The 27,244-nt window shown below is 42.3% G+C and overlaps 1 protein-coding gene across 1 annotated transcript in view; it reads right to left on the bottom strand.

Moving 5' to 3' along the window:
• Positions 1-27,244, bottom strand: part of LOC309384671 (uncharacterized protein) — an 82,363-nt gene that overhangs the window by 27,456 nt on the left and 27,663 nt on the right. Inside the window, exons 3-21 of the mRNA XM_081938388.1 lie at positions 26,726-26,898; positions 23,775-24,343; positions 21,307-21,327; positions 20,973-21,032; positions 18,564-18,617; positions 18,202-18,246; positions 17,050-17,076; positions 16,750-16,794; positions 15,931-15,975; positions 14,793-14,846; positions 10,646-10,714; positions 9,582-9,650; positions 8,885-8,953; positions 5,779-5,847; positions 4,975-5,043; positions 4,809-4,877; positions 3,813-3,881; positions 3,186-3,257; positions 1,474-1,542 (exon numbers count right to left, since the gene is read on the bottom strand). Coding sequence (XP_081794514.1) covers positions 1,474-1,542; positions 3,186-3,257; positions 3,813-3,881; positions 4,809-4,877; positions 4,975-5,043; positions 5,779-5,847; positions 8,885-8,953; positions 9,582-9,650; positions 10,646-10,714; positions 14,793-14,846; positions 15,931-15,975; positions 16,750-16,794; positions 17,050-17,076; positions 18,202-18,246; positions 18,564-18,617; positions 20,973-21,032; positions 21,307-21,327; positions 23,775-24,343; positions 26,726-26,882 — 1,701 coding nt within the window. The 5' untranslated portion in view covers positions 26,883-26,898. The remainder of the gene's footprint in view (positions 1-1,473; positions 1,543-3,185; positions 3,258-3,812; positions 3,882-4,808; positions 4,878-4,974; positions 5,044-5,778; positions 5,848-8,884; positions 8,954-9,581; positions 9,651-10,645; positions 10,715-14,792; positions 14,847-15,930; positions 15,976-16,749; positions 16,795-17,049; positions 17,077-18,201; positions 18,247-18,563; positions 18,618-20,972; positions 21,033-21,306; positions 21,328-23,774; positions 24,344-26,725; positions 26,899-27,244) is intronic.

Genomic DNA, 27,244 nt, shown 5'->3' with positions numbered 1-27,244 from the left:
CATTTGGCAAGGGAACTAGTTCGTCCACCAGGCAAGTGCGGCCTGGCGGAGGCGGCAGGTTGAACATCTCTGCCATTGACTCGTCGGAGAGTTCAGCCGCCCTTGCCTGCTCAATGGCCCCAGTCAGTGTGATGTCCGCTTGTGACAGGAGCCGCCGGCGAAGGCGCAGATCTTTCACGCCGCTGACGAACTGCTCCGTGAGGTTGTGATCGAGGTCGGCAAACTCGCACCTCATCGCCGCTGTGCGAAGCGACTGGAGGAACTGGCTCACCGACTCCTCCGGCTTCTGGACACAGTGCCTGAAAGCGTAATGCCTCGCCACCCAGGATGGTGTGGGGGCGTAGTGGCGCTGAAGACGCTCCGTTAATGTAGCCCAGTCAGAGAATGGACTGGCTGAGGGGCGGCTAGTGAGCGAGCGGCGCTAAACATTGGCGTGCCACAGCAGCTCAAGAAGAAGCTGCACTTCTCATCATCTGGTACATCGCGACGGCCGTTGGCTATCAGATAGCACTCGAAACGCTCCAGGAACGCTTCCCAAGTCTCGCCGTCGCAGCCAAACGGAACGAAGGTTGGCATCGCCGACATGGTCTCCTCAGGGATCGAGCTAGGCTGGCAGGAACGGGTCGCCGGTACGATTGTGCCAAGATGGAACGTTCGGTGGGTTAGCGGCTGTATCCCACCTTCGTCGCCAGTGTTATATATCGACAAATATACAGGAGAGAATCAATGCAGGGTTCGTCTGACAGCTATTTATACGAAGCTGTCAGACGACCCAGCCAATCCCCAAGCCAGAGTTTCCCCGCTCTCAGCCAGGTCGCGTCTTAGCCAATCAGACGCGACCTGGCTGTTGCTAGTGCAGATGCCGGCTGTCAGGGGGAATTCCCTGACGTCATCTGCCTGGACACAATACAAACTCAAGGTAAACCGTTCCAAATTCGATTGCGGAAAATACGACTTCAGCAACAGAGTGGTCAATGCCTGGAATGCCTGGACTCTGTTGTTACCTCAAACCCTCACAGTTTCAATCTTAAGCTGTCTATCATGGACCTCACCCCATTCCTAAGACGTCCTTAAAAGGGGGCGTGCATAAGCGCACCAGCGTGCCTACCGTCCCTGTCCTACTGTCCCCATTTATTTGTACTCATTTCCTTTGTTCATGTCCATGTTTATATTTATACCTGTTATCTTGTGCATGTTTGACAAACTAACTAAATAAAGTAAAATAAATAAAGACATCTTTAACTTCAGCTCTAAAGGGCTGGGAGAATTTCCACAGCAAATGTGGGCTAAGGAAGGAAATGAAAAGAAGAAGGGACATTCTCAACATCTGGCACTGAATTTCTGAACAACAACAACAAAAAATGCTTGATAAAATCCATTTTCCAAAAAGCATTTCATACTTCTAACGATGGAAACATATTTTATTCATTTTGGCGTGATCATTCCAGAAACAATGAATGTATAATTCCTTGCCTTTTCGCCCTGAATTCCAATTCCAGGAGCACCTTCTGGACCACGTGGGCCAGGCAAACCTGGTTCTCCCTGTAAGACAGCATAGTATAGGAGCATTAAATATTTTGGGATGGCATAGATATGAAGAGATGATGTCTCTGTGAATGAGGAAGTCCGTGGATGGCCTCCTACAGTGCAATCTCACAATACTTTTAATCAAGCACTTTTTATTTGCCATCACCGCGTATTCTTTAAAAGATTTGGTGGATCCCATATATCATCTTCTACTTGCAACCTTCCTGCGTTTCCCCACCATTTATTCCACTTTTTCAACATATGAAAGAAAGATGGATTAGCTAATCGTGTCTTTTGACTGACTGCATGGCTAAGAGTTCTCTAAGAAGGAATAAATACCACCAGTCTCAGCCCACTTCTGTAATCTCTGAGTGTCATGGCTTAATCTTCCGTATAAAGCAAGTGCAAGAATTATGGCAAGATGATGCATGTGGAGGGTTTTGCAAGCAGTAAATCTTACATGTAGTACCCTGAGCAATATGACACAGAGATCTATATTATTATTTTTTTACTATATACTTACTTCGCACTGGGGAGGCATGGAAAAGACAAGTGAGGAAACACAAATTTTAATGCAAAACATACTTGTTACTTATTGTGTGCAAGACAACAATGCTAGCATAAAGGGGAGGAGCTACTGTCCTGATGTTGCAACAGACATTTACTATAGTCATTTCTGCAAATTGGTGGTTAGAATGGAGAACTGTATTATCTATTTATTGGAGCCCATTTTCATCAGGAAGATGAATGTATGTAGGCGCATCCAAGCACCTATTTCGGACAATAGAACGTGTTTTGTCCTCCTTTTCATTGTAAAAAAGTTGGTCACCTTACTATTTGCAATTCCTTAAACTAAATGTGCTTCTCCTTTGCAGTTGGAGAGAACAGCTGTCTAATTCCAGAAAAATGTGGTGAACCAGAGATAAATCCTGCAGAAACTATGCAATGACAGTTACAAAATTTTGTTTTAAGTCCAAGAAATGAAGAAAACACTAGAAAGAAACTCCCATTGACTCAGACGTATCTCCCAGGGATATAAGAGGGACGGAAGGGAAAACAAGATTCTGTGATGGTAGTTTGCATCAGTAGATTTCCACTTTCTTCTGGAATCCATGCCCTGATTCAGTCTACCTCAAAGGACTGAGAAAAAGATGCAACAGTTTTAAAGAGTTGTAGACAAATACCGGTAACTTCTTAAATGCCTGCATATACTCTATTTGTCCTCAAATCCAGAGGGATGCATCAGATAGTTATGTAGCTCATAGTTATGTCTGGGCTGTCAGACTCTTAAACACAACCACAATCACTCTACACACACACGGAAACACATGACTAGTTTTTCTTTTTCTTTCTTTTTCTCCCCCCCCCCCCAATTTCCTTGCATAGGGATTATTCTTTATACTATTTATGTTGTTTGTATTTGTTGTCATGGATTGCACCAGTGAGGCTAAAACCAATTTCGTTGTATACATGATATACAAGACAATAAAGGCTATACCATGTACAATGCCACTAAAGCCAGCTTCAACAAAACAAACATGTTGCAGTGGTACTTGTCTTAAGACAATCATGCATGCATTATTTTATATAGTATACTTTCTTTGTTTTATTTCTTATGGAAGGGCACTTTCTGCCTATTTTTAAAATAGCAAGCAAACCTTTTGTCCTGGTGCACCATCTTCTCCTGGAAGCCCAGGTAATCCTGCCAAACCTGAAGTACCTGGCTCCCCCTTTTGTAAGGGAGAAAGGGAAAAGTTGTTAAAAGAAACAGGACATCCTGGATTTTATTTAATGCGGAACTGAAAAGCAGACAGGCTGGGAAATGCATGCAAAAGATGATAGGCTTAGGAACACCCATTTAGTGACCATTCCAAATTATGACAGTACTGAACACTAGTTATGACCAGGCCTCAGTGGCCATCCCAGCACCCCTGTGGTCACATGATCCCGATCTAGGTGCTTGACAATCAGCTTGCCCTTACGACCAGTTGCAGGGCCCTCTGATGATGTGATCACCTTTGGAGATCCGGAAGCTTTCCTGAAGCTTGGGGAGGGTGAAAACGGCCTCCCCCAGCCCTCCGGAAGGCTGAAAATCAGGTGGCCGGCACGAGCATGCACACTGGAGCTGAGGACTGGCGTCCTATGCTCCATGCCATAGGAATTCCCATCACGGGAATAGAGGTAGACATGTATAATTCAGTATCACCAGCATATTGGTGATATTTATCCCTGAGAGAGATCATTATCCACATTTTAAATGCTCAATATTTTAAGAACTACTATACCTTTGCACCGGGTTCTCCAAGGCCTCTTTCCCCTGGAGCTCCAGTTTCTCCTGGTAAACCCTGATCACCCTTAAACAACAATTGTTTTGCAATAGAGTTAGAAACCTTGATGTTAGCCAGGCCAGATGCTAATTCCCTCAACACGAGGAAAAAGGGTCGCTGCCACTATTCAACTCCGTGGCCCAAGTTATCAGATTATAGAGCTCCCCATCCCATTTCCTTCCCACACAACACAACTTGTTCCTAGTGAAATCCAATTGGGTTCCTATTCTTTCTGACTTTAGTAAAGACATCACAGTTTACTTTTACATTTCGTTTCTTTTTCTTTTTAAAAACGTTTTATTTTGTTTGTACAAACTTCACATCCTTGCAACCCATTACATTTGTTTTACATATTTGTTGTGATTCTTTTATCTATACAAATAAATCTTTTATAACTACAACTTTACGCATATGTGCATTTATATTATTTCATACATTTTTTTCATTCTATATATAATATTCTATGTATTCTATGTATAATAGACGTTACTACATTTGAGTCGTTTTGTATAATATTTATTTGCTACAGTCTATCTCGTATTTCTATCTTTTAATCATTTTCCGGGTTTGTAGTTGTTTATTAAGTTGTTGATCTTTTTGCCTTTCTTTTTTGCTTTCCTGATCCCCTCCCTTCCTTTAGCCAACTTGTTCCTAGTGAAATCCAAATGGGTTCCTATTCTTTCTGACGTTAGTAAAGGCATCACAGTTTACTTTTACATCTCATTTCTTTTCCTGTTGGCTCCCTTGAGCACTCTTTTGGACTGGAGAGCTGGGATAGCAGTCCATTAGATAAATAATGTATTCACCCCCCCCCCAAAAAAATCACAAAAATTCGCTTAAACCTGGAAATGGATGGGCTCTTTCAGAACATGAAGAGGAAGATTGGTCTATTTAAAATTATTTGATCTAAAAATATCTAGTCAAGACATTTCTGTTAGAGTCAAATGTACGCACCTTTGGCCCAGGTAATCCCTGTCCAGGTGGCCCTCTTGGTCCTAGTGGTCCTTTGGGGCCTTCTACCCCCTAGGAAATAAATTATATTGTCTTTATATTAATGAATAGGAGCTATTACGATGACCTTAGGAACAATTTTAAAACCTTGGGCTTGTACCCAACTTACTTTCTCTCCTTGAATCCCAATTCCAGGTAATCCAATAGGTCCAGGCAAACCAGGGGGACCTATTTCACCCTGATAAATAGAGTTTGGTTAGTTACTACCCTGAAAACAAGACCTCCCCGGATAATAAGCCCAATTGAGCTATTGAGTGCATGCGCTGAAATAAGTCCTCCCCCGAAAATAAGCCCTCCATGAAAATATTGCAACCCAGCAGCAGCCATGAGGTGACCATGCTCGCCGCCTCCTGCACCTCAAAAATAATAAGAGCTCTCTGAAAATAAGGCCAAGTATTTATTTCAGGGGTCAAAAGAAAATAAGACCCTGTCTTATTTTCAGGGAAACACGGTAAGACAGGCAGACCCTTGAGCTATCCTACAAGTAACTGAAATCTTCACTGCAAGCAATTTGAGTAGTATCAGTACAGATAAGCTGTACTATAATTTATTATGATTCAAATAGAGATGAGTGGCAGGCACTCTATTTTTTAAAAACCACAATTAACCCAAAGTTAATAGGTAGGATTCTCAGGAGTTGAAAGGCATGTGCAATTTTTCTTTCTTTTTCTTCTAAAACTTAACTTTCCCACAGAATAAAAGCTGCTTCATTTCAATTTACCATTTACTAGAAGAAAATGCTAAAATAGATTGATTGGATATAAATCTACCAGCTCACTATAGCACTGTCCAACATTCACTGAAAAATAAAACCAATCTCTTTGTTTTGCTTCATTACACCTTTTGAGCCTATCAGTCAGGGCGTTCAAGTTTATTTGGATGCAGTGAATCCCTTGGCATTTTCAGTACTTACCTTTTCACCTTTTATGCCAGTGCCTGGTTGACCGCGGGGTCCTTTCGGACCTTCAAAACCACGGTCTCCCTGAATGGGGAAAACAAAATTATATGGTAATTATCCATTAAAAGCGAGATGATGGATAAACAGATGGCTACATGGGCAGGATTTTACTTTGTCCAAATGGACAAACTCCCGGCCTTCTCCCTGAGTCAGCAAAAACATAGGTGGCCATAAATTGTGCCACTCTGAAGGCCAAGTTCTAATCTGCTTGAATAACAAGGTTGGTGAGTGATGCTGTTCTTACAAATTTCCTGTCAAACACTCCTCACTTTGTTTCCTTTCTACCAAACATCCTTAGTTGGCAAGAAAGCATCCCTAATCTCTCTTACTAAACAAGAGTAAGGCTTGTTACACATGTAAGGGTGTGGGAGGAACAAGTATTGACAGACAGCTAATTCAGAGAGTTTAGCCATCTGTCAAAACTTGTCCTGATTTTGCAAAAAAAAAAAAAAGTTTTCTTAGATGCATTTAGAGGGAGCCCAGTTAAGAGTTGATTCAGAATAGAGTTGATTCAGAATATACCCATAGAGCATTAAAGGAGTCCTTTTAAATTTAGAAGTCTACATCAATATTTAAATGAATAAAAAGCTGGCCTTTTGGAGTGATGGTAGTTAAAGGTAAAGGTTCCCCTCGCACATATGTACTAGTCCTTTCTGACTCTAGGAGGCAGTGCTCATCTCCGTTTCAAAGCCAAAAGCCAGCACTGTCCGAAGACGTCTCTGTGGTCATGTGGCCGGCATGACTAAATGCCGAAGGTGCACAGAACACTGTTACCTTCCCACCAAAGGTGGTTCCTATTTTTCTACTTGCATTTTTACGTGCTTTCGAACTGCTAGGTTGGCAGAAGCTGAGACAAGTAACGGGAACTCACTCCGTTACATGGCGCGATTCGAACTGCTGAACTGCTGACCTTTCTGATTGACAAGCTCAGTGTCCTAGCCGCTGAGCCATTTGATGGTAGTTAGAAAGTCATTTAGCCTTCCAACCTCTGCCCTCTTTCCAGCATTGCTGTTTTTACAGCTATTTTAAAATGTGGGTTTATCATCCCTTGGAAAGAATGGGAGACCACTTAGATGAAGCAGCCAAGACAGTAGAGCGGACCGAGACACAAGATGGATAAAGACAAGCTAGATTTCCTTGAGGCTGAATGAGGCACTGGTAACTAATTTCTGGGCAATTGAGAACATGAAAAGAAGCCAGTATGTTCTCCAAGTCTCAGTGATCTTTTCCTTCTTTGGTTGCTGCCATGCTGGAATCCCAGCCTGGAATCCCAGATTCCTCAGATGCCAACACTGTGAACACTGTTGGGTTTAATCATCCCAACAGGAAACAGGAGTAAGTAACTCCTATCATTCTTGCTGGGAAGTGCATATAGGATTTCAAAATCCACTACACTCTTATCTCTTTCTGGCATCCATCATGTTCAGACTTCAATTTCACCAGTATTGGTACTTTTCTTTTTCCTCTGTTTCCTCCCCATAAATACCATGCCTTTACTACTTGTAGAATACCTTTCATTCCAATAAAACCCATTGTTTTTCCCAGTGGCAACTTGGATGTTGCGTCTGTATGGTAGATATCTGGCTGTATTACACTGCGCAATTTCCAAATGGAGAATAAAAGGAAGTAATTTGACAACCATTGTTGATATTCTATTTTCAAATCATCATTATTTTGATTTGAAGCATCTGATATTAAAGATACACAAACTTTTTATATGTCTTACGCTTGCCGGCGACACTTCTGCAAGCCTCCATGACACTCCAGCTGCTCGGCGGAGCGTCGCGCAGGCGCCGTATGTGTCGTGTGCGGAAGTGCCAAAAGCTTAAAGCACAGGTAAGGAGCGAGGGCGGGCAGATGGGTCCTCCGGAGCACTGTACCGGAACGGTATCCGGTTTTTCCGGGTTGGCTCCAGTATGCCCGTATTGGGGCATACCACCTGCAACCCACCACTGAAGTGAGTATAAAAATAGTGGCAACCAAAAGTGTTCATAATTACATTATTGACATTGCTTCTTATGCTAAACTAGCTGATAACCCAGCATAGCCCAGGTATGTATTTATCCCAATCCTATATTAGAGGAAGCCCCCTTGTGGAGTATTGCGAAGCCATTACCATGGCAAATCTACTGTGCTGTACAGTAGAAGCCATTGTAAGGCACAACAGGCTGTTACTTAACCGAACATGAATCCAAAATGCACAGTATCACTCTCAAAAGTACTATGACTTTATACTATAGATATAATTCAGTCCTTTTCATTTTAGCGGCCCAGACATTCTGGAGTTATGCTGGAACACACACACACACCGAGGGTGTTAAGGGTGTCTTCCCCCCCCCAGTGTTTTTTCCCCCAGAGAGTAAGTAAGTCTTTGATTGAAATTGCTCAAGGCGTTCCAGAGTTATGCTGGAACACACACACACACAGAGCCATTTATATAGACAGACAGACAGACAGATAGATATATTTTTTGCTGATAAATAAATGAAGGGAGATTGTATAGATCTATTTCAAGCTATTTAGCTCTCATCAGCTAGCCATACCCTTACTGGGATTTGAACTTTTGTTATTTTACATGTTAGGCAATTATAATAACCTCTGAGCCACAAGCTCTCCTCCCTTATCAGCTGAGCCAGGGGAATGATTAAGTGTTTTGTCAAGGCTCCTGCTATGTCCCAAATATGCAGTATGCTCCCTCCCACATTTGGGGCATACCAGGTGCCTTGACAAAATATCTAATAGAGAGAGAGAGAGAGAGGGAGGGAGAGAGGAGGGAAATTGCTTCCTTTTGGCTTCTTCTGCAGCCTGGTCCCATTTCCTAAATCAACCCTAGATTATGGGGGTGAAAAGGGTTTGTAAAAAATGATTTTGCGAAAAGCAAATTTCTCCCTTGTCCCCAAAACCATTGACAAAAATCTCTGTACCATTTATGAATTGTGGGACAAAATTAAAACCTAATTTTTCTCATACATTCAAATGTAGAAATGCCAAATTGTAAAAAAAAAAGAACAATATTTATTTAAATGCCACAAGATTAAGGAAAAAAAAAACAGAATTGCACCTTTGGTCCTGGAAGCCCTTCTCCTTCTGATCCTCGCTCTCCCTGAATACCTTGGGGTCCTTGGGTGCCCTGTAAAATATGTTTTAAAAGCAATTCAGAAAACCATGAAAATCAACCGCAGATCAACCAAAATATGGATTTTATTTATCTCTGTGGTTGGGGTCTAGTTTCAACCTGCCCCAGATTACAAGCATCAAGATGAATTCCCCCCCCCCCCAAAAAATGAATTCACAAACTTGAACTATGAACTGCAGCAACAAGATATATCAAGCTACGGCAATTCCATGTTTTCCATGACAGCACCTAATAAGCATCTTAACAAAGTGAGGACCCACCAGCAATAATCCTGCAATACAATGAAAACTGAGCTCGGCTTGAGTAATGGAGCCTTATTAGATCACACCAAGGTGTGCTTGAAGTTTCCAACACTCGTAATTTGCAACATTCTTAGAAAAGATTTCCACCTCAGTGTTTATTGAAGAGTTCTAATACGCATTTATAAGCATCATCATAAGTTTGAATGGTCAGTACATCAAAGGTCATGAGTCAAGAACTACCTGTATATAAATGGAAGACATTCAACTATGCTCTTCATTTTACACCAGATTCGAGTGTTGCATGTTATTTTCAGAAAATCTTATTTTCATATTGTTTTCAACTCTTCCCTTCCTAAAATTTCCTAAGGTTCAATACATACCGGTAAACCTGGTTCCCCGATACCGGGTGGGCCAGGTGGGCCTGGTCTGCCTGTCAAGCCAATGTCTCCCTTCAAAAGAGAAATTTTATATTTGAATCGAAGAAAATACAGTTCATTAGACAAATATAGTATTCTTATTTTTGGTGTAATCTCCTTGGGAGGGTGAGAAGGAATTGAAACAAATATTATGCCAGGACTTCATGCATGGCAATCAAATGATAGGACTAATAAAATAATTCATAATTATTTACATTTGTATTACTTTAAAAAACTTTTAGAAACTTTAGATACTTTCGGATATATACCAGTGGTGCAATTCAGCTGGTTCTATCCGGGCGAACTGGTAGCGGTAGTGGCAGGAGGCTCCGCCCACTCACCTGGACATCATCGTGTCCCGTTTGTGACACTCTGCGCAGGTCCTGCGTACATGCGCTCACATTTGCGAAGGTACGTTGATTTCACCCCTGATATATACTGTATTGTGTAGTGAGCTTTGGTAGGCAAGAAGCAAACCAGCATAGATACAAAAGCATTTATTGACTCAGAACTGGCACTGAGGAACTGCAGACAAATCCCTGTAATTTATACCCTGGGCCCACAGGGTCTCAACCAATCATAATCCTTGAAAAAGCCCGCCCAAATATGAATGTTCTACGTTTCCCTCCAAAACAGTTGGAGTTAACAGTTAGGGTCATCTAACGGTTAGTTTCACTTTAGTAGGGCTTAAGCCAGGGGTGTCCAAACTTGGGAACTTTAAGACTTGTGGACTTCAACTCCCAGAATTCCCCAGCCAGCTGGGGAATTCTGGGAGTTGAAGTCCACAAGTCTTAAAGTTCCCAAGTTTGGACACCCCTGGCTTAAGACAACTATATATATTCAGCACATAGCATACTGTATATCCAAAAGTATTTAAAGTTTCTAAAAGTAATACAAAGGCATTTGTACTAGTTGAATTTTTTTATTATTTATCGACATTTCCTATTAATCTCTACTATTTCAACTGCATCTCCTCTTTTGTTCCTTTGCCCAAGAGGAATCTATGATTGACGGGCATTTTTCTTTACCTTTGGGCCAGGTAATCCAACTCCTGTTTCTCCAGTCAATCCAACAGGGCCTGGGAGGCCTCTTTCACCCTGAAAAGGTAAAAGAAATCAATGTCTTTAATTAAGTTGATGAGATTTTTAGGGAAGGTAGGCTGTCTCTTTTTCCTTTTCAAAGGAGATAATTGTGGATTAAATCACCATGCTTCAATTAATGATAATTATTTTCTGGAGTGAAGGGGTGAGAGTTGGCTATAGGGCAAAAGATATTGCGGAAATGGAGAGCCTATATAAACTTGAGAGAATAGAACAGAAAATAGAAACTTAGCCAAAAAAACCCCACAATTATCATTCAGTTTTCACAGCTTTTCTAAATGCTGTACTGCAGTTCTAGAGCATAAACATATTTTTAGATGAACATGTATACATAGTATATATCATAGACACAAACATGGCTGGGCTTCAAAAATTTCAGCAACAGATTCTCTGCCTGGTTGTTGGGTGGGGAGGCCATGATGGCGTTGTCTAGTTGGCCTCCTGCACCATGGCAGGGGATGCGTTTTTGCCTTCCCCAGGCTCCGGAGGCTTTCCTCAAGCCTCTGTGAGGGTAAAAACTGCCTCTGTAGGCCCTCCGGAGACCAGAAACTGGCCAGTTTCTGGCTTCCCGGAACTTCTGGGAGGCCCGTTTCCCCCCCTGCCTGAGTCTCCGTGCGGGCCCTGCACTTACCTCGCATCCAAAAAGGGGCAGGTGGAGACTCCTGGGAGGGGCAAGACGGGAGGGGCAGGGCAGGGTGGGATTTGGAGGTCTGAACCAGCCATAATGTTACCTATGGGTCTTCCCAAACCTGGATAGCAGTCCACCCCTGGACACATATATACAAACAACACATATCATAGAGAAATGCATGCACAATCAAGCATTTTGGAACATGCAGGAAATAATTGTAATTTTCATTCTTTTTTTAAAGTCATAGATTGATGTGAAAATAAGATAGAATGATGTAGCAATAGCAATAGCACTTGGACTTATATAATGCAATCCAAATTGTGGATGGACTTGGGGGATGAGGGGACAAGAAGATGCTACCTAGCCAGTGGTGAGTTCCTACCGGTTCGGACCAATTCGGCCGAACTGGCAGTGGTTTGTTGGCCTGGGTCACTGGACCTGGCAGCGACCTAGGCCTCCTACGCCCCTGAACCGGTTCCCCCGTCAGTGTCGTCAGCGCCGCCATCTTGTTTTTCAGTTCTGCGCATGCACAGAACAATTTTCATTGCACTGCGCATGTGCGTGCATGCAAAGCGTGCACACAAGCTCACTGGCAGTAGTGCTGGCCAGAACCCATGCCTGTACCTAGCAAACAATCAAACAAGAGGGGCAGGAGACTCCAAAAAGATTAACAGTCAAAGGAAGAAATTTAGGAAGGACTCGCCCTAATTGTTGGGGCAGTTAAAAGTGGCAATTGGACGTTTCCCCCTTCAGATTTGCAGGATTTTGTTGATGTAGCTTTAAAATAACGTAAAATGAGTCGTATTTCCTGTCTGATTTACCTATGAGGGCTGACACATGGCTTTTAAGGATATGTGATGGACCAGAATTAGATCAACTTGGTGGTGTCCTATGTTGCAGCTCCTCCTAAATTTCAGCTAAACTAGGCTAATTTCTAAATTCAGAAATTGCAAAATTCACCAACCTCTTTGGCTCTTCTAATACAGTAAATGGTAAAAATATCCACGTGCGAAGATTTTAGTGTATTTATGTATCTGCATAAATATTGTTTTTGTGTAGTGTTCTATTACCATACAGAGTATTTTGGAAGAGGAGTGGCGCAGTGGCCTAGAGGCGGAGCTCTCACCTCACAATCAGGAGGCTGTGAGTTCAATCCTAAGTAGAGGCAGATATTTCTATCTCTGGGCATGATGAGAATATATCTGCTGAATATAATTCCACATTGGCGACAGGAAGGGCATCCAGCTAGTAAACCCTCACCTCCATTCAGTTGCCCAGACTCAACCCTGCAAGGGATTATGGGGTTATTAAAAGATGATGACGACGACAGTGGTTTGGAAGAGAATTTGACCTATAGGCAGCCCCCAGTTAACTGAGACCAGAATTGCCATTATTATGAGATATGACAATAAAGTGCCATGTCACACGATCATGCTGCTTAGTGAAACCTATTAAAGACATTCCTGGTTACCGTGATTTAGCAAATCACTGCAGGTTATTAAGTGAGAATGTAACATGGTCAACATTTGCAACACCTGCTGGCTTCCCCACTGACTTTGCTTGTAGGAAGTCAGCAAAAAAGTTTAGCAAATAGTGATCAGGTGACCATCGGGATCAGAAGTAGGTTCCTATTGGTTCAGACCTACCGGTTCGGCTGAGTAGGTAGTAACTTGGCCTGCCACACCTCCGAACTGGTTCTCTCGGCGGTACTGTAGACACCGCCATTTTGTTTTTTGCTTCTGCACATGCGCAGAAGCTTTATTTAGTACTGCACATGCATGCTTAGCAGGCATCAAGTATGCACGCACGCAATGCGTCCCTTAGCAAACCAGTAGTAGCAGCAGCCAGAACCCACCCCTGATGGGGATGCTGCCTTGGGCAGAATTCTGAGGAACCACTGTAAGTACCGCCCACTCAGCTCTGTTTGAACAGTCAATGAATGAGTGCTTGTTAAACAAGGACCGCCCATATACAATAAATAAAATAACAATAAGAGGGAAATAAGGTCACAAGTAAACAACAAGTTTGCAACGACTATGTTACCATAACATTTATACCCGAAATAGGAAAATTCTTAATGGAGTTCAGAAACCAGGTATGTGTTCCATTACCATGAAAACCGTGTTTTCTAAAGAATTCAAATATGACACCAAAGTGGAAGAAAACAGTTATGTGAATCCATTTCTTAGTATGCATATAGAGCAGTGGTTCTCAACCTGTGGGTCAGGACCCCTTTGGGGGTCGAATGACCCTTTCACAGGGGTCGCCTAAGACCATAGGAAAACACATATTTTTGATGGTCTTAGGAAGCGAGACACCACTCCTCTATGGTTGGGGGCCACAACAACAAGAGGAACTGTATTAAAAGGTCGCGGCATTGGGAAGGTTGAGAACCACTGATATAGAGCAACGCGGTACGGAGAGGTGCCCTGGAGCTAAAGTGTTTTCTTGTACTTTAAAGAAGAAGAAAAAATCATAAATCATACAAAGTCTCAACAAGATGTTTTTTATGAGCTGAGCTTTTATAGTACCCCGAGGCTTGAAGCCATACCGAAGGTTCAAATGAACTGAAGTGTGTCTTAAAGAGGATTTTGATGTTATGGAATGTTATGGAATACTTCTGTTTGTGAAGCTTGATCTTCTTTTTACAAGCAGCAGTGAAAGAGTGGATTCTTGCTGTTTGATTCCTGCTGTGACTTTGCAGGAACTTTTTTTCAGTTTAACTATACTAGCTAGAATCAGTAGCGGAGGAAACAGAACAGTATTGTAAAACCTCCATTCAGTGGACTACTTGGGGAAGAGAATATCTGTTATTTATTTGTTTGTTTGTTTATCAAATATATTTATCTGTTAATTAATTAGCCAATACCTAATCGGCCATTAAACTGGAGAATACAAGACACAAATGACAGAAATGATATTAATGATGTAAATGGACACAAATGATATCATGATGCCTTCATTGAAACATAACTAAGCCATAATGTCTGAAACATAAGCCCATTAGAAATAAAAACAGGGCTTTTTATTAAAAGTAGTATTTCAGAGCAATTATCTTATTTCAATAATGTACATGGAGAGAGGAAGCGGTGACCTCTGAAAATGCCAATTGGGAAAACTTTCACAGAACGTTTTAAGCAGCAGACAAGTTCTCCACAAATTTGAAACCCGCTGTCCCTTTTCAACCGTACTTCTATAGTTATGTTTAAAATCAAGGAGCTTCTAGGTGGTTATTATTTATTTATTTAGGTACAACATTTATATAGCTGCCTATTTTGTAAGAAACTCTGGTCAGCTCTGAGCTCAGGGTGTTTGGTTTTTTCCTTTTTCTAGGAGAGCTTTAATCCAAGGGCTAGGAATCAGTCACACCCTTCCAAAGATTATAAATGTAAGTGAGATGTTTTATGATGCGGGAAATCAACGAATGATGATTAGAATGCTTGCCTTTGATCCTTGCACTCCTTCAGGTCCTTGATCTCCAGGCATTCCTTGGGGGCCCTGTTAAAATATTGAAACCATGATACAGATCTTCAAAAGCCTTTAGGTAAGATGATAGATAAACAAGGATATGATCAACTGACTGCAGTAGACAGTAATAGTTGAATAGTTAGATCATTTATCTGTATATCTGAAGATTGGTTATATTCGCACAGCAGTGTTAACTTCTACTTCAAATTGTAATTTTTTAAAACATACAGTGTAATCCTGGGAATAGCTTAATAAGAGTCAACAAGAGAACAATGTTGATATCAGCAGTGTTACCTTAGACTCCTACTAATGGTCTGGATGGATCTTCTGAAATAGTTGTGTCTTTCTGGGATAACTATATATATTTTTAGCTGTCCAGAGTTACCTTATTAGTGAGATGGGTAGCATATAACTTTAATAAGTAAAAATAAATAAACTATATTTGGGGAAAAAAACATTTCTTACTGCAGGTGAGAGAAAAAAGGGAGGGGAAAAAAGTCCATGAGAGGCCACTAAATGAAGAGGGGGGGCGTGGGGTGTGTGGTCAGGATGGGCGTGGCCAGCTCGATGTCATTCATGTTGGGGGCACCTCTGGCAGCCTGAATGCTCTGCCAGTGAAAATGGAGCTTGGGCAGGCCATGTGCGGCCCTCCCGAGCTCTGTTTTTGTTGGCAGAGGGTTGCAGGAGGCCATGGCAACAAAAAACGGAGCTTGGGAGGGTCACGTGCAGCCTCATGGGCTTCCTTTTTCCTGGCAGAGGCACCGTGGGCTGGTCGGTCACGGTTTCCAGGGTGGCTCCATGGGTCAGATCTAAGCACCCTATGGGCCACATCTGGCCCATGGACCTTGAGTTTGACACCCCTGCTGTAGAAGAAATATCTTTTGTAGATGACATTGAAAATAGCTTCATGATGTGACATTTGCATCATCCCCACTAGTCAACTCCATTCTGATAATAATACAATTACAAATAAATACATTATGCAGTAACAAATTTCCATTATAAAATTACTAGTCTTCAAGTTACAATGGCAATTGGGATCCGGATTAAATCTGAAGGGACAGAGAAGAGTGGAATGCCGCACAATCTTAGCAGATTTTCTAATCTCTATTACCTGTAGACCTCGGGGACCTCTTGGACCACCTGGGCCTTCTGGACCCTACAAGAGAAGAGTGGAAATTAGGAAGCTGCTTTTGACCAACTCAAGGTGTAAGTCTAACCAAGTTCATAGCGTTCGCACTGATTAGTGGCAGCTGCCCAGAGATTTAGGAAGACATTTTTGCAGGCCTGCTACAGATTGTTAATGTTAAGGCAGCTAATTTAAAAACCAATTGATACTGTTATATTCTTTACACCCATTGAAAATATTCCTACCCCAACAGTCCTCTCTTTCCTAATCATATTAACACAATGATGATCTACGTATTTTAGGATCAGGCTACATCTACATCAACTCTATGTACCCCCCAAATAAGACCCAATTGGAAAATAAACCCTAGCATAATTTTGCAGGATGCACACAATGTAAGCCCTACCTCAAAAATAAGCCCCACTTAAAATTGACAACCGGACAGACGTATTTAGTACTGTATTTCCCCCAAAACAAGACCTAACCAGAAAATAAGCCCCAATGCAGCTTTGGGAGCAAAATTAATATAAGACCCAGTCTTATTTTTGAGGAAACATAGGTAGATCATATCTCCTTATCTTTTTCAATTTAATTTAATTTAATTTGTCAAGAATGTATAAGATAACAGCTATCAGTGTAAAGATAATTATGAATACAGGAAATGGATATGAATAAGTGGGGACAGTAGGACAGGGATAGTAGGCTTGTTGGTGCACTTATGCCCTTTGTCTTCTTTTTTAATCTTCTTTCCACGCCCTTTCTTTTCCATCTCTCCTCCCAATTAAATCTGTGATAGTTACTTACTCGGTCTCCTTTTATTCCCGGTGTTCCACATTCACCTCTTTCACCCTGAGATGTAAAAAGGGCAGTTAATATTATCTCTGCATTAAAAGACAATGGCAAACAACTTTCCTTCACTGCAAGATTTCCACCCCCTTATATTTTCTTGTTGGAAACATGTTTAAGATTTTACAAAAAAAAGGAAAATGTGGGATATACAATTCATTAATTAATAAATATTCCAACCTTCGTCTTTAAATTCAGTAACTCAGCTGTTGTTGGCATGCAACAAAAAGAGGATACAAGAAGGTGAGAAATCCATACCTTTTCTCCTTTGTATCCAGATTTCCCCTAACAAAAAGAAGTGAAATATCTTTTAACTAAATTAGTACAGGCACTTACTAGCCAAAAAGTGTAGGACCAACACTAGGGAAGGGTATTTATTAATTTAAAATGTACAACTGTCTTGGGGTAAGGAAAATGAACTAAGAGCCAGTGGTTGGCTCTTTTTTTACTTGATTTTTTTTACTTTACTTTTATTTGGTGAATTCAATCCAGTGCCTTGGGGAAAGAGGGGGATGCAATGCACAGTGGCTCTGAGTCTCTAGCATCAGACCTCCCAAAAAGCCACTGAAAAAGCTGCACAGAGGGTTAATGCTAAGCTTCGGTCACCATTTTTGTCTTGCATTTTTTTTTAAACAAAGCAGTATCTGAGCTCCTGAATAAAAATAAAAGGATAGTGTTGCAATTTCTGTCAATAGTATGAAAAGCCACTCTCAGGCTGACATTATGAATATCCATTTAGCATTATGCTAGACCAGGAGTGTCAAACTCGATTTCATTGAGTGCTGCATCAGGGTTGTGTTTGACCTTAGGGGGCCAGGGTGGGTATGGCTAGCTTGAAGTCACTTGTGTGTGGGGGGGGCACCTCTGGTGGCCTGAGTGCTTTACCAGTAAAAACCGTCTCCCGAGCTCCTTTTTTGGCTGTGACAGCTTCCTACAACCCTCTGCCAGTGAAAATGGAGGCCCTGAGGCTCTCCCGATTTCCATTTTCATTGGCAGAGGCACTGTGGGCTGGTCCTTTGCTGTTTCCAGGGCAGCCTTGTGGGCCAGATCTAAACACCCCGTGGGCCGGATCTGGCTCCCAGGCCTTGAGTTTGACACCCCTGTGCTAGATCATGCCATTGTCTAGCTATTTTCAATATCCCATGACAGTCTAGGTACTACCAGTCTACTGGCCGTTGGGCCCGTTTTTCACCCTCTCCAGGCTCCGGAGGCTTTCCTGAAGCCTGGGGAGGTGGAAAATGCCCCCTGGCCCTCCAGAAGGGTGAAAATCAGCTGGCTGGCAAGTGCATGCATGCTGGAGCCAATGGCTCGCGTGTTGGCAGATATGGCTCCGTGTGCCACGTGTTGCACGCATACCATAGGTTCACCATCACGGGTCTAGAGGTTTCCCTCAAGCAAAAATTCATTTACCTCTGTCCCATCTCTTCCTGGAATTCCATTTAAGCCTGGCTCCCCCTAGAAGCAATAGGATATTTTAATGTTATTATTCCACAACCCGCTGCTTTCACAACTTAATGAACATTCTAAGTGTTCTGAGAACATTCTAAGAACAACTTTTAATGAATGGTTCTGGATCAGCTGAAGTCTTCTAGGCCTGTCTAGTTTTACCTTCTTAACAAAACATTGTTCAAAAGCTGTAACGTAAGCATTATGCTTTAACTTCTAATTTGTACCATGATGGGAGATCCCTTAATTTTAACCAGATACATTCAAAATGACTGATTTTTTTTTAAACAAATGAGCTTTGAAGCATACGTCAAAGATCACAGCACCTTTCCTCCTTTTGCACCAGATGCTCCATCATCCCCAGGACGACCTTTTTTACCCTGGAAGCAAAAGATGTAAAAGTGGAGAGTTAATAGAGTTCTTTTCTGTCCCAATTCCTAGACATTACACTTCAACAACTTTAACTTGTTGCTCCCCAAGAAAATGAAAAAAATGACTAGGAAAACAAGGAACGAAATTCTAGGAACTTTTGCTTAAAGCACTGAGTTTTGTTAATAAAGGCCATGGCTCTTAGTGATGCTGCAAGAGGAAATATACAGTACGGGTAGTTCTCAGAATGTACTGTGAAAAAAAATAGAGAAATTCTCACTTCGCCAAGAGGGAGGGTGGAAGTCGGGTAGAGACTGGGACATGTCTATACAGTATCTCTCTATCCCGAGTAGTTAAGAGAAGCAGACTACATATATCATTCTGATAGATATAGCCAATAGCATCTTTATATATTCCCTGTTCAGTGCTGAACCATTTGTTATACTTTCCATTTACTCTCATGCTTCAATTCTATCATATAATAACATGTTTCTTGAACTCAGAATGGTTTCAACTCCCTATTTGTCACAAACCATTCCAGAATTGAAAATTACTAACAAGCCAGTGGTGGGTTCCTACCGATTCGGCCTCGTTCGGCTGAACCGGTAGTAGTTTGGTGGCCTGGGTTGCTGGAACCGGCAGTGACCCAGGCCTGCCATGCCCCTGAACCTGTTCTCCAGGTTGTTTTTGCTTCTGCGCATGTGCAGAGCAATTTTTATTTCAGCACTTTTTGCTTTATATAGCAATAGCTTATCTACCACTCCATAGTGCTTTACAATACAATACAACAGTTTACAATGTCAGCATATTGCCCCCCTCCCCCCAAAAAAATCTGGCTCCTCATTTTGTCAACCTCGGCAGGATAGAAAAGTAAGTAATCCTTAAGCCTCACCAGGATCAAAATTCCAGGCTGTGGGGAGAGTTTGCCTGCAATGCACTCTAACCACTCCATCACCAGGGCTTGTATGCTTCAAGCGCAGCCATAAAGGTAAAGGTTCCCCTTGCACATACGTGCTAATCGTTCTGACTCTAGAGGGCAGTGCTAATCTCCATTTCAAAGCCAAAGAGCCAGCGCTGTCCAAAGACGTCTCCGTCGTTATGTGGCCAGCATGACTAAACGCCGAAGGCACACGGAACGCTGTTCCCTTCCCACCAAACGTGGTACCTATTTTTCTACTTGCATTTGTTACATGCTTTCGAACTGCTAGGTTGGCAGAAGCTGGGACAAGTAACAGGAGCTCACTCTGTTATGTGGCACTAGGGATTTGAACTGCTGAACTGCCGACCTTTTTGATTGAAAGCTCAGCGTCTTAGCCACTGTGCGAACATGTCTTCTAAGGGCAGCCATAAACCAGCTTTATTCCAACTACGTTCACACTGTTCCATGCAAGCCCGCATCTCTAATCTAGGGATTAACCGGTACACCCAATATAGAATTGCCCGCATCTCACAAACTTAGAAATTTTGGTAACACCATTAACGAAATCCCCTTTCAAATATTGTATTGGTTTTAACCCTCATACGATGATCTATTATTTGAAGGCGTGATTGGGTTGTCATTCTTAGATGAAACTCATGGGTGATTTTTGTTCTCATAATAAAATGAAGGAAGTCTCACCCACTGCTCTCCAAAGACAAGACAAGAGAGAAATCCAATGAACTTTCCTCCGTCTTGCTAACAATTACAGTTTAACCTAATGTCTGTTTCATTTGAAACTCCCGCTGAGTAGGTCAAGTCTGTATATCTGCACAACTGCATGCAGATACAGTTCCGGTCAGGAGTGAAATCCACCTGGTTCAGCCTGGTTCGGGCGAACTGGTAGGGATGATTGTCCTTGGTTCTGCAAACAGGTAGCAAAAAAAAAAGCTTCCGAGAATCACACGGCCACGCAATCGTTGGAAGCTTTTTTTCCGCTTTTTAAAGCACTTTTTCCCTGCTGGTTCAAAAAAATGCTTTAAAAAGCTTTTTTAAAAGCTTCCAACGATTGCATGGCTCACAGCTGAGTCATGTGAGCGTTGGAAACTATTTTTAAAAGCTTTTAAAAGCATTTTTCCCCTGCTGGTTCACCTAAAATGCTTTAAAAAGCTAAAAAAATAGCCGAATGCGGAAAAAAAGTTGGCCACACCCACCCATTCACATGACACCAAGCCACGCCCACAGAACTGGTGGGGGTGGGGGAAATTAGATTTCACCACTGGTTTCGGTGATTGTCCTACTGAATCGCCAGCCTGCCTTTTCTCAGTGCACATTCATCAGCCCGGCATTGCACATCATAATAAAGTGCCACCGTTAAAAGTAGTCCATGTTGTACATAAAATGTAAGCTCCAGAACTAGAGAAGTGAGGCGGGGAAAATGGGTACTTACAGCAGGGCCAGGAAGGCCCTTGTCTCCTTTCTCGCAGTTACATACAGGAGGCTGAGGACACTTTAGGGGGAAAAACAACCAAGTAAATGAATCTTCAACATAACCGAGACAGGCTCTGTTTTGCTTATCACTATTCTTATATTTTCTTTGAGTGTTTTTAATCAATTTATATCATACGCCTGTAATACCTCCGCACCCTTAAGGGAGGGTTGTATCGATTAAAGAATAACGGTAATAAAAATACACAACATTTTCACCAATGTAAGTAATTATTTCACTCCATGTTTTAAACATAATCCTTCCGTTCATCCATCCATTCACAAATACGACTTACCCCTTCTTCTGCCAGATCTTTCTAGAGAGATAGATAAATGGAAAAGGAAATTAGGTGTTTACAGATAATAAAGCGCAATTCTTTCAAAAGTGAAAAAGAAAGCTCGCAGGAAGATAGTTGTAACATGGCAATATTACGCTGTTGCTGTCTTTTAATAGTTACATAATAGGGTGGACAAGAAAAGGTTCCTTAATTGATTCACCACATACTGAGAACATAAGACAAGAACTATTAATGTCTATTAGGATCTCCTGCTTGGGCAGGGGGTTGGACTAGATGACCTGCAAGGTCCCTTCCAACTATGTTAATCTGTTAAACCTGTTAAACCTATAAGGTCCCTTCCCTCCCTCTCTCTCCCTCCCTTCTTCCCTATCATCTGTCTGTCTGTCTGTCGTCTGTCTGTCAATCATCTATCATCTATCTATCTATCTATCTATCTATCATCTATCTATCTATCTATCTATCTATCATCTATCTATCTATCTATCTATCTATCTATCTATCTATCTATCTATCTATCTACCTATCTATCATCTATCTGTCCTGTCCTGTCCTGTCCTGTTCTATCCTATCCTATCCTATCCTATCCTATCCTATCCTATCCTATCCTATCCTATCCTATCCTATCCTATCCTATCCTATCCTATCCAATCCAATCCAATACCCTTAAAAGTGGATAGGAGAGCCAACCATGAGTTTAGTTATATTATTGATTAATCTGTCTATGTGTTTGAAGTTCCAGAGAGGTAAAGCTTTTTGGAAAAGGTGGGAGACACCTTTAGCTCCAACCCCAGAATGGTGTGATTTCCCCCTGTTCTCATTCTCACCACCCTGAAACGTTTTTGTGAAGAAGCTGAAATGCAAAGGCTACCTACCTATTCTGCAACTGAGGGAAGCCTCAGTTTCCCAATGGCTCACATGCAAGCGCTTCCCTATCCTGGATATCTACATGATTGGATTTATGGAAGTGGGGCTTGGAAAAAAATGTAATGTAGGAGACCCCAAAAAAAACCATATATGACTCTAGTGTGCTAATAAATAAGCATGGAAGAACAGAACAGAATCATGGATACATGGTTATATTATTGGTCTGTAATATGATCTCATATTCACAAACAAAACGTTTTGCCCCTCCATGCTTATTTATTTACTCGTATTTATGTTTCCTTTCTTCTGAATAGCTCAAGATAGGGGTACATTTTGAGCTATATATGTCCCTCCTCCTATTTCTCCCTCTTTCTTCCCTCTTTGTACACCTCCCTCCTTCTATTTCCCCAACAACAAACCTGTGAGGTGGAATGGGCAGAGTGCAACTGGCTGACCAGCCAACGGACGGCTGTAGCGGAGGGTGGATTACAGTCACCATCTCTTGCGTTTCTAGTCCAGCACCCTAATCCCTCTACCAGACTGGCTCCTGTCATTTCCTTAAAACAGTAGTCAACCCCAGCTCTTGGCTCGTCTTTTCCAACTGATTACACAGCATATATTCAAGTAATTTGACTAAAACCCTAATATGACATTGAACAGCTAGCATTTTGACAGCTACCTTGTGAGGGGGGATATAATACCGGGCTGCCTGAAAGCAGGGACATTTGGAGCCCTGTATTAAAAGTGATATTCCATCACAGAACATTTGCACATAACCCACTGAACAATTGTATCTGCCTAAGGCAGGGGTGTCAAACTCAATTTCATTGTGGCCCGCGTCAGGGTTGTATTTGACCTCTGAGGGCCAGGGTCGGTGTGGCTGGGTTGAGTGTGGCCAGCTTGACATCACTTATGTCGGGGGTGCCTCTGGTGGCCCTAGCATTCTGCCAGTGAAAACGGGCTCCCGAGCTTCATTTTCGGCTTCCACAGCCTCCTGCAACTCTGCCAGTGAAAATGGAGCTTGGGAGGGTCAGATTCTGTTTTCACTGGCAGAGGGTTGCAGGAGGCCGTGGAAGCCGAAAATGGAGCTTGGGAGCCTGTTTTCGCTGACAGAAGCACTGTGGCAACGCTTTAGAAGTTTTGGCTCTCTGTGAAGTCCCCAGAAGATGACCTAATTAATTTACGAGCCTCGAGACAAAGTTCAAAAGAAATCCAATCATTTATTAGGATCGACATTCTGGCATGGACTCCTGTGGAGCCAAAACTGCTTTTGCTTAATTGCGTTTGAACTTTACCCCTGTATCCCCTCCCTTCTGTCCTGCATCATAACTCATATTCTCCAACTAGGCTGTAGACATGAGATCCGACTCCGGCCGAAGGCATGCATGGAATTTCCCCCTCCATGCCAGCCTGATAATAGTCATGGCAACGTTTTAGAAGTTGACATCCTGCAGGCCAGTCTTTCACTGTTTCCAGGATGGTCCCACGAACCAAATCCAAGTACCCCATGGGCCGGATCCATCCCCTGGGCCTTGAGTTTGACACCCCTGGCCTAAGGGATATATATCCATTATATTGGCCCACTGAGGTGTTTACCCTACCATTTCTTTGAGGATTCTCTCCACCACGTCTTTTTCCTGCAGATTGAAGACAAACCTGGAGGCTGGAACGCTGGCCAATAGCCGGAGTTTGGCAGCGTTGGCCACCTCCTCGGCTACTCTGGTCATTCCCACAGTGAAGAACACAATGCCTTGATGTTTAGCATCGGCGGTAGCTGAAAAAATATCTGGATTTCTCGGATGGTCTGCCCCATCGGTCAACAAGATGGCCACTTTCACGCTGCCGTGAGTTCCCTCAGTCATATAGAGCTGAGTGAGGTTTGTAATGGCGTAGGTGGTATAGGTCCCATGGCCAATGTATGTAATGGGAGCAATGCGAGACTTAAAAGCCTCGGGGCCCTTCCAGTCCCTAAACGTTTGCTCGATAAGGACAGTGCTGCTGTACTGAAGTAAAGCGGTCCTCCAGCTGAGTGAGCGGCCAGAATTCAGCTGCAGGCCCTTCATTCTGTCTACTGTCTCCAAGACAAACTTTTTCTGCTGCTCGTGATTGAAGTTCTTAGCGCTCTCTGAACTGTCCAGGAGGAAGGCCATTTCCAGAATACAGTCTTCGTCTAGAAATCGCAAAAGTCGGAGGAAGAAAACAGCTCAGATCAGTCACTTGAATGCGAAGGACACGACCTCTTGCCAAACCATTCAACCTTCCACAGAAGTTTGGAAAAAAATCTACTGAAGATGTTGAACTCGCTCTCCTCCGAACACAAACACACAAACACAGCTCTGCACAATTCTATACAAATCTACCTGGAAGTCCTGCTGAGTTCAGAGGAATTTATTTCCAAGTGTGCATGGACTTGCCTTAAGGTCTGTGTCTCTGGAAAAAAGATGCATCTGCCCATACCACTCTCAGAACTATTCAGGCCTCAGAATTCACAGCTGGGGTGGCTATTAGCAATAGCAATAGCACCTAGACTTATATACCACTTTACAGTGCTTTAAAGCCTTCTCTAAGCAGTTTACAGAGTCAGCCTATTGCCCCCAACCATCTGGGTTCTCATTTTACCTATCTCAGAAGGATGGAAGACTGAATCGACCTTGAGCCGGTGAGATTTGAACTGCCAAATTGAAAGCAGCTGACAATCAGCAGAAGTAGCCTGCACTCTAACCACTACGCCACCATGGCTCTTTGGGATGGCAAAGGCTTTTCTAGAGAAAGCTGAATGCTGGAGAATGACCCCTTAAAGAAAGTTTAAATAAGGCATGCATAATAGGCAATTGTGGACATAATTATTTGAGTATGTCTGAAAAGCTAGAAAAACCAGATATTTTTTTCCTGAGATGAGTCACTTATTTGTATATGACAGGAGATAGACAACTTGTGGGTTCCTGCCTGTGAAGAATCCATTTTGCAGCCTCTCCCTGAAACAGAGTTTAAAATCTGTGGTTTATCTTTCTGCCTCTGTGCGTTAAGCGTTTAGTTTATCTTTCTGCCTCTGTGCGTTTAGGTTAACTAAAGAAATGAAATTGTAGCCATAACAGGGGTGGGTTGCTATTGGCATTAGTGCTGGTTTGGTGCACAGAAAATGCTCTGCACGCATGCCCATTTATACCAAAGAAGGTCTTTACATGCGTAAACATTAGAAAAGGGGGAGAAATTACATTTCTGCAATGGAGATTGTTCTGCACCTGCTCAGAACCAAAAAATCAAGATGGCACTGCCAACAATAGAACCGGTTCAGGTCCGTGGGCAGCCGAGTTACAATATACTCATGCGAAACGGTAGGAACCCACCCCTGAGCCATACATATTGCTATGGAAGTGGAATTTATATGTGTTTACTAACTGGTTTTTTATCTTCCCCAGTCAAGTATCTTTAAGGTAAATTGGACAAAGTTCCCATCACTTCCAGCTAGTTGGGCTATATATGACAAAAGTTATAATGTAACAATCTGTACAACACAAAAGAACAGCCAAAGGACGTGATAGTGGCGTAAAGTCATTCTTCACCCTATGGCCTTCTTCTGTGCCAATGACCTATTCATTTGGCTATTTATTGGATATCAAAAGAGCACTAAATCTATGTTCCGAAATAGCCTAACTGACAAGTCACAGGTGCAAAGCACTTGTCAGGGCAACCTGACAGCCGGCTAAACTTCCCTGTTCAAATACCCAGACGCACTCACGCCACCCAGCTTTACCTCCCATTTAAGGAGAGCAAAATAGGTCCTTGATTTCCCTGCTCTAAGATGACTTTTGGCGGGAAGGGAAATGAACCCAGCAGAATCCACCAGTCATTTTTTATAACTCATTTGACATTAAATCTTTAAGGATCAACCTGTCAAGTTGAAATCAAGGGCAAAGTTCCAGGAAATCAGTCAATTGAGGGAGCGGGTGGAGCAACTGCAACAGCAGTAATTTCTTTCTTGCACTCTGATTCTTGACAAAACCATTGCTTTCTAGCAGTTCCTAAGGTCAGCAGCAAGAATGCATGTGTGAGAGAGCTGCCTTCCTAAGTGCCTGTAGTTGAAGGAATTCAGATAGTGATTTTCCTAGCCCTAGCTGAAAAAAATCCCTATGCATAAAAACGCTGGCGGCCTTCTGGATGCAAAACAAATGTCTTATAATCAAGCTATTATATCTTGCTATAAATAAGTCTAGCATTCAAACCAGAGGTGGTATTCAGCAGGTTCTGACCAGTTCTGGAGAACCGGTAGTGGAAATTTTGAGTAGTTCGGAGAACTGGTAAATACCACCTCTGACTGTCCCCACCCCTATCTATTCTCTGCCTCCTGAGTCCCAGCTGATCCGGAGGGAATGTGGATTTTGCAGTATCCTTCCCCACGAGCGGGGTGGGAATGGAGATTTTACCTTCCCCTGCCACGCCCACCAAGGCATGCCACACCCACTGATTCAAACTATTGCACTTCCAGAATACAAAACAAATTTTAGACGCTGATAGATTGAACTTTGTTTCAGAACTATTCAAAAATAATCACCTTGATCACTTGAATTGGGATATTTTTCTACTGCATTTGAGACAAAGGGTTTGCTCTTCTGCTTTCTGACTCCATTTCTTTTTTCTTCGTTGGTGTTTTCTACCAGAAACGCATGAAGATCCAGCAAAACCAAAGGCCACAATAATCTAGAGACCATGGTTTGCTCTGTTTTGCTAAAAAGCACAAGGAACAGTAAATTATACAAAGTCCCCATTTAGCAAAACACATGACATGCAAATAATTCTTTTTGCAAATAATTCACAAGAGTGCACTTTAAAGTATTCATTCTGTGTTCTTCCATTAAAGCAGACCATTCCATTAAATAGTCAGCTTATGACCATTCATTTAACAACTGAACAACTATCTGCCATGTGCGAATAGGTGGCAATATAAATTTATTTATAAAATAAATAAACTTTTCAAAATTATGATAGGCCTGGAACAAGTATTTTGCCATCCATAAAGCATTTCTGGCCATTGTAAAATGTCATGCAATCCCCCTGTAGTCACATGACTGCA

Source organism: Natrix helvetica (genome assembly GCF_964273705.1).
Source record: "Natrix helvetica genome assembly, chromosome: 1".
In the NCBI taxonomy this organism is placed as follows: Eukaryota; Metazoa; Chordata; class Lepidosauria; order Squamata; family Natricidae; genus Natrix; species Natrix helvetica.
The sequence above is the reverse complement of the archived record's forward strand: the minus strand, read 5'-3'. Positions and strand labels throughout refer to the sequence as shown.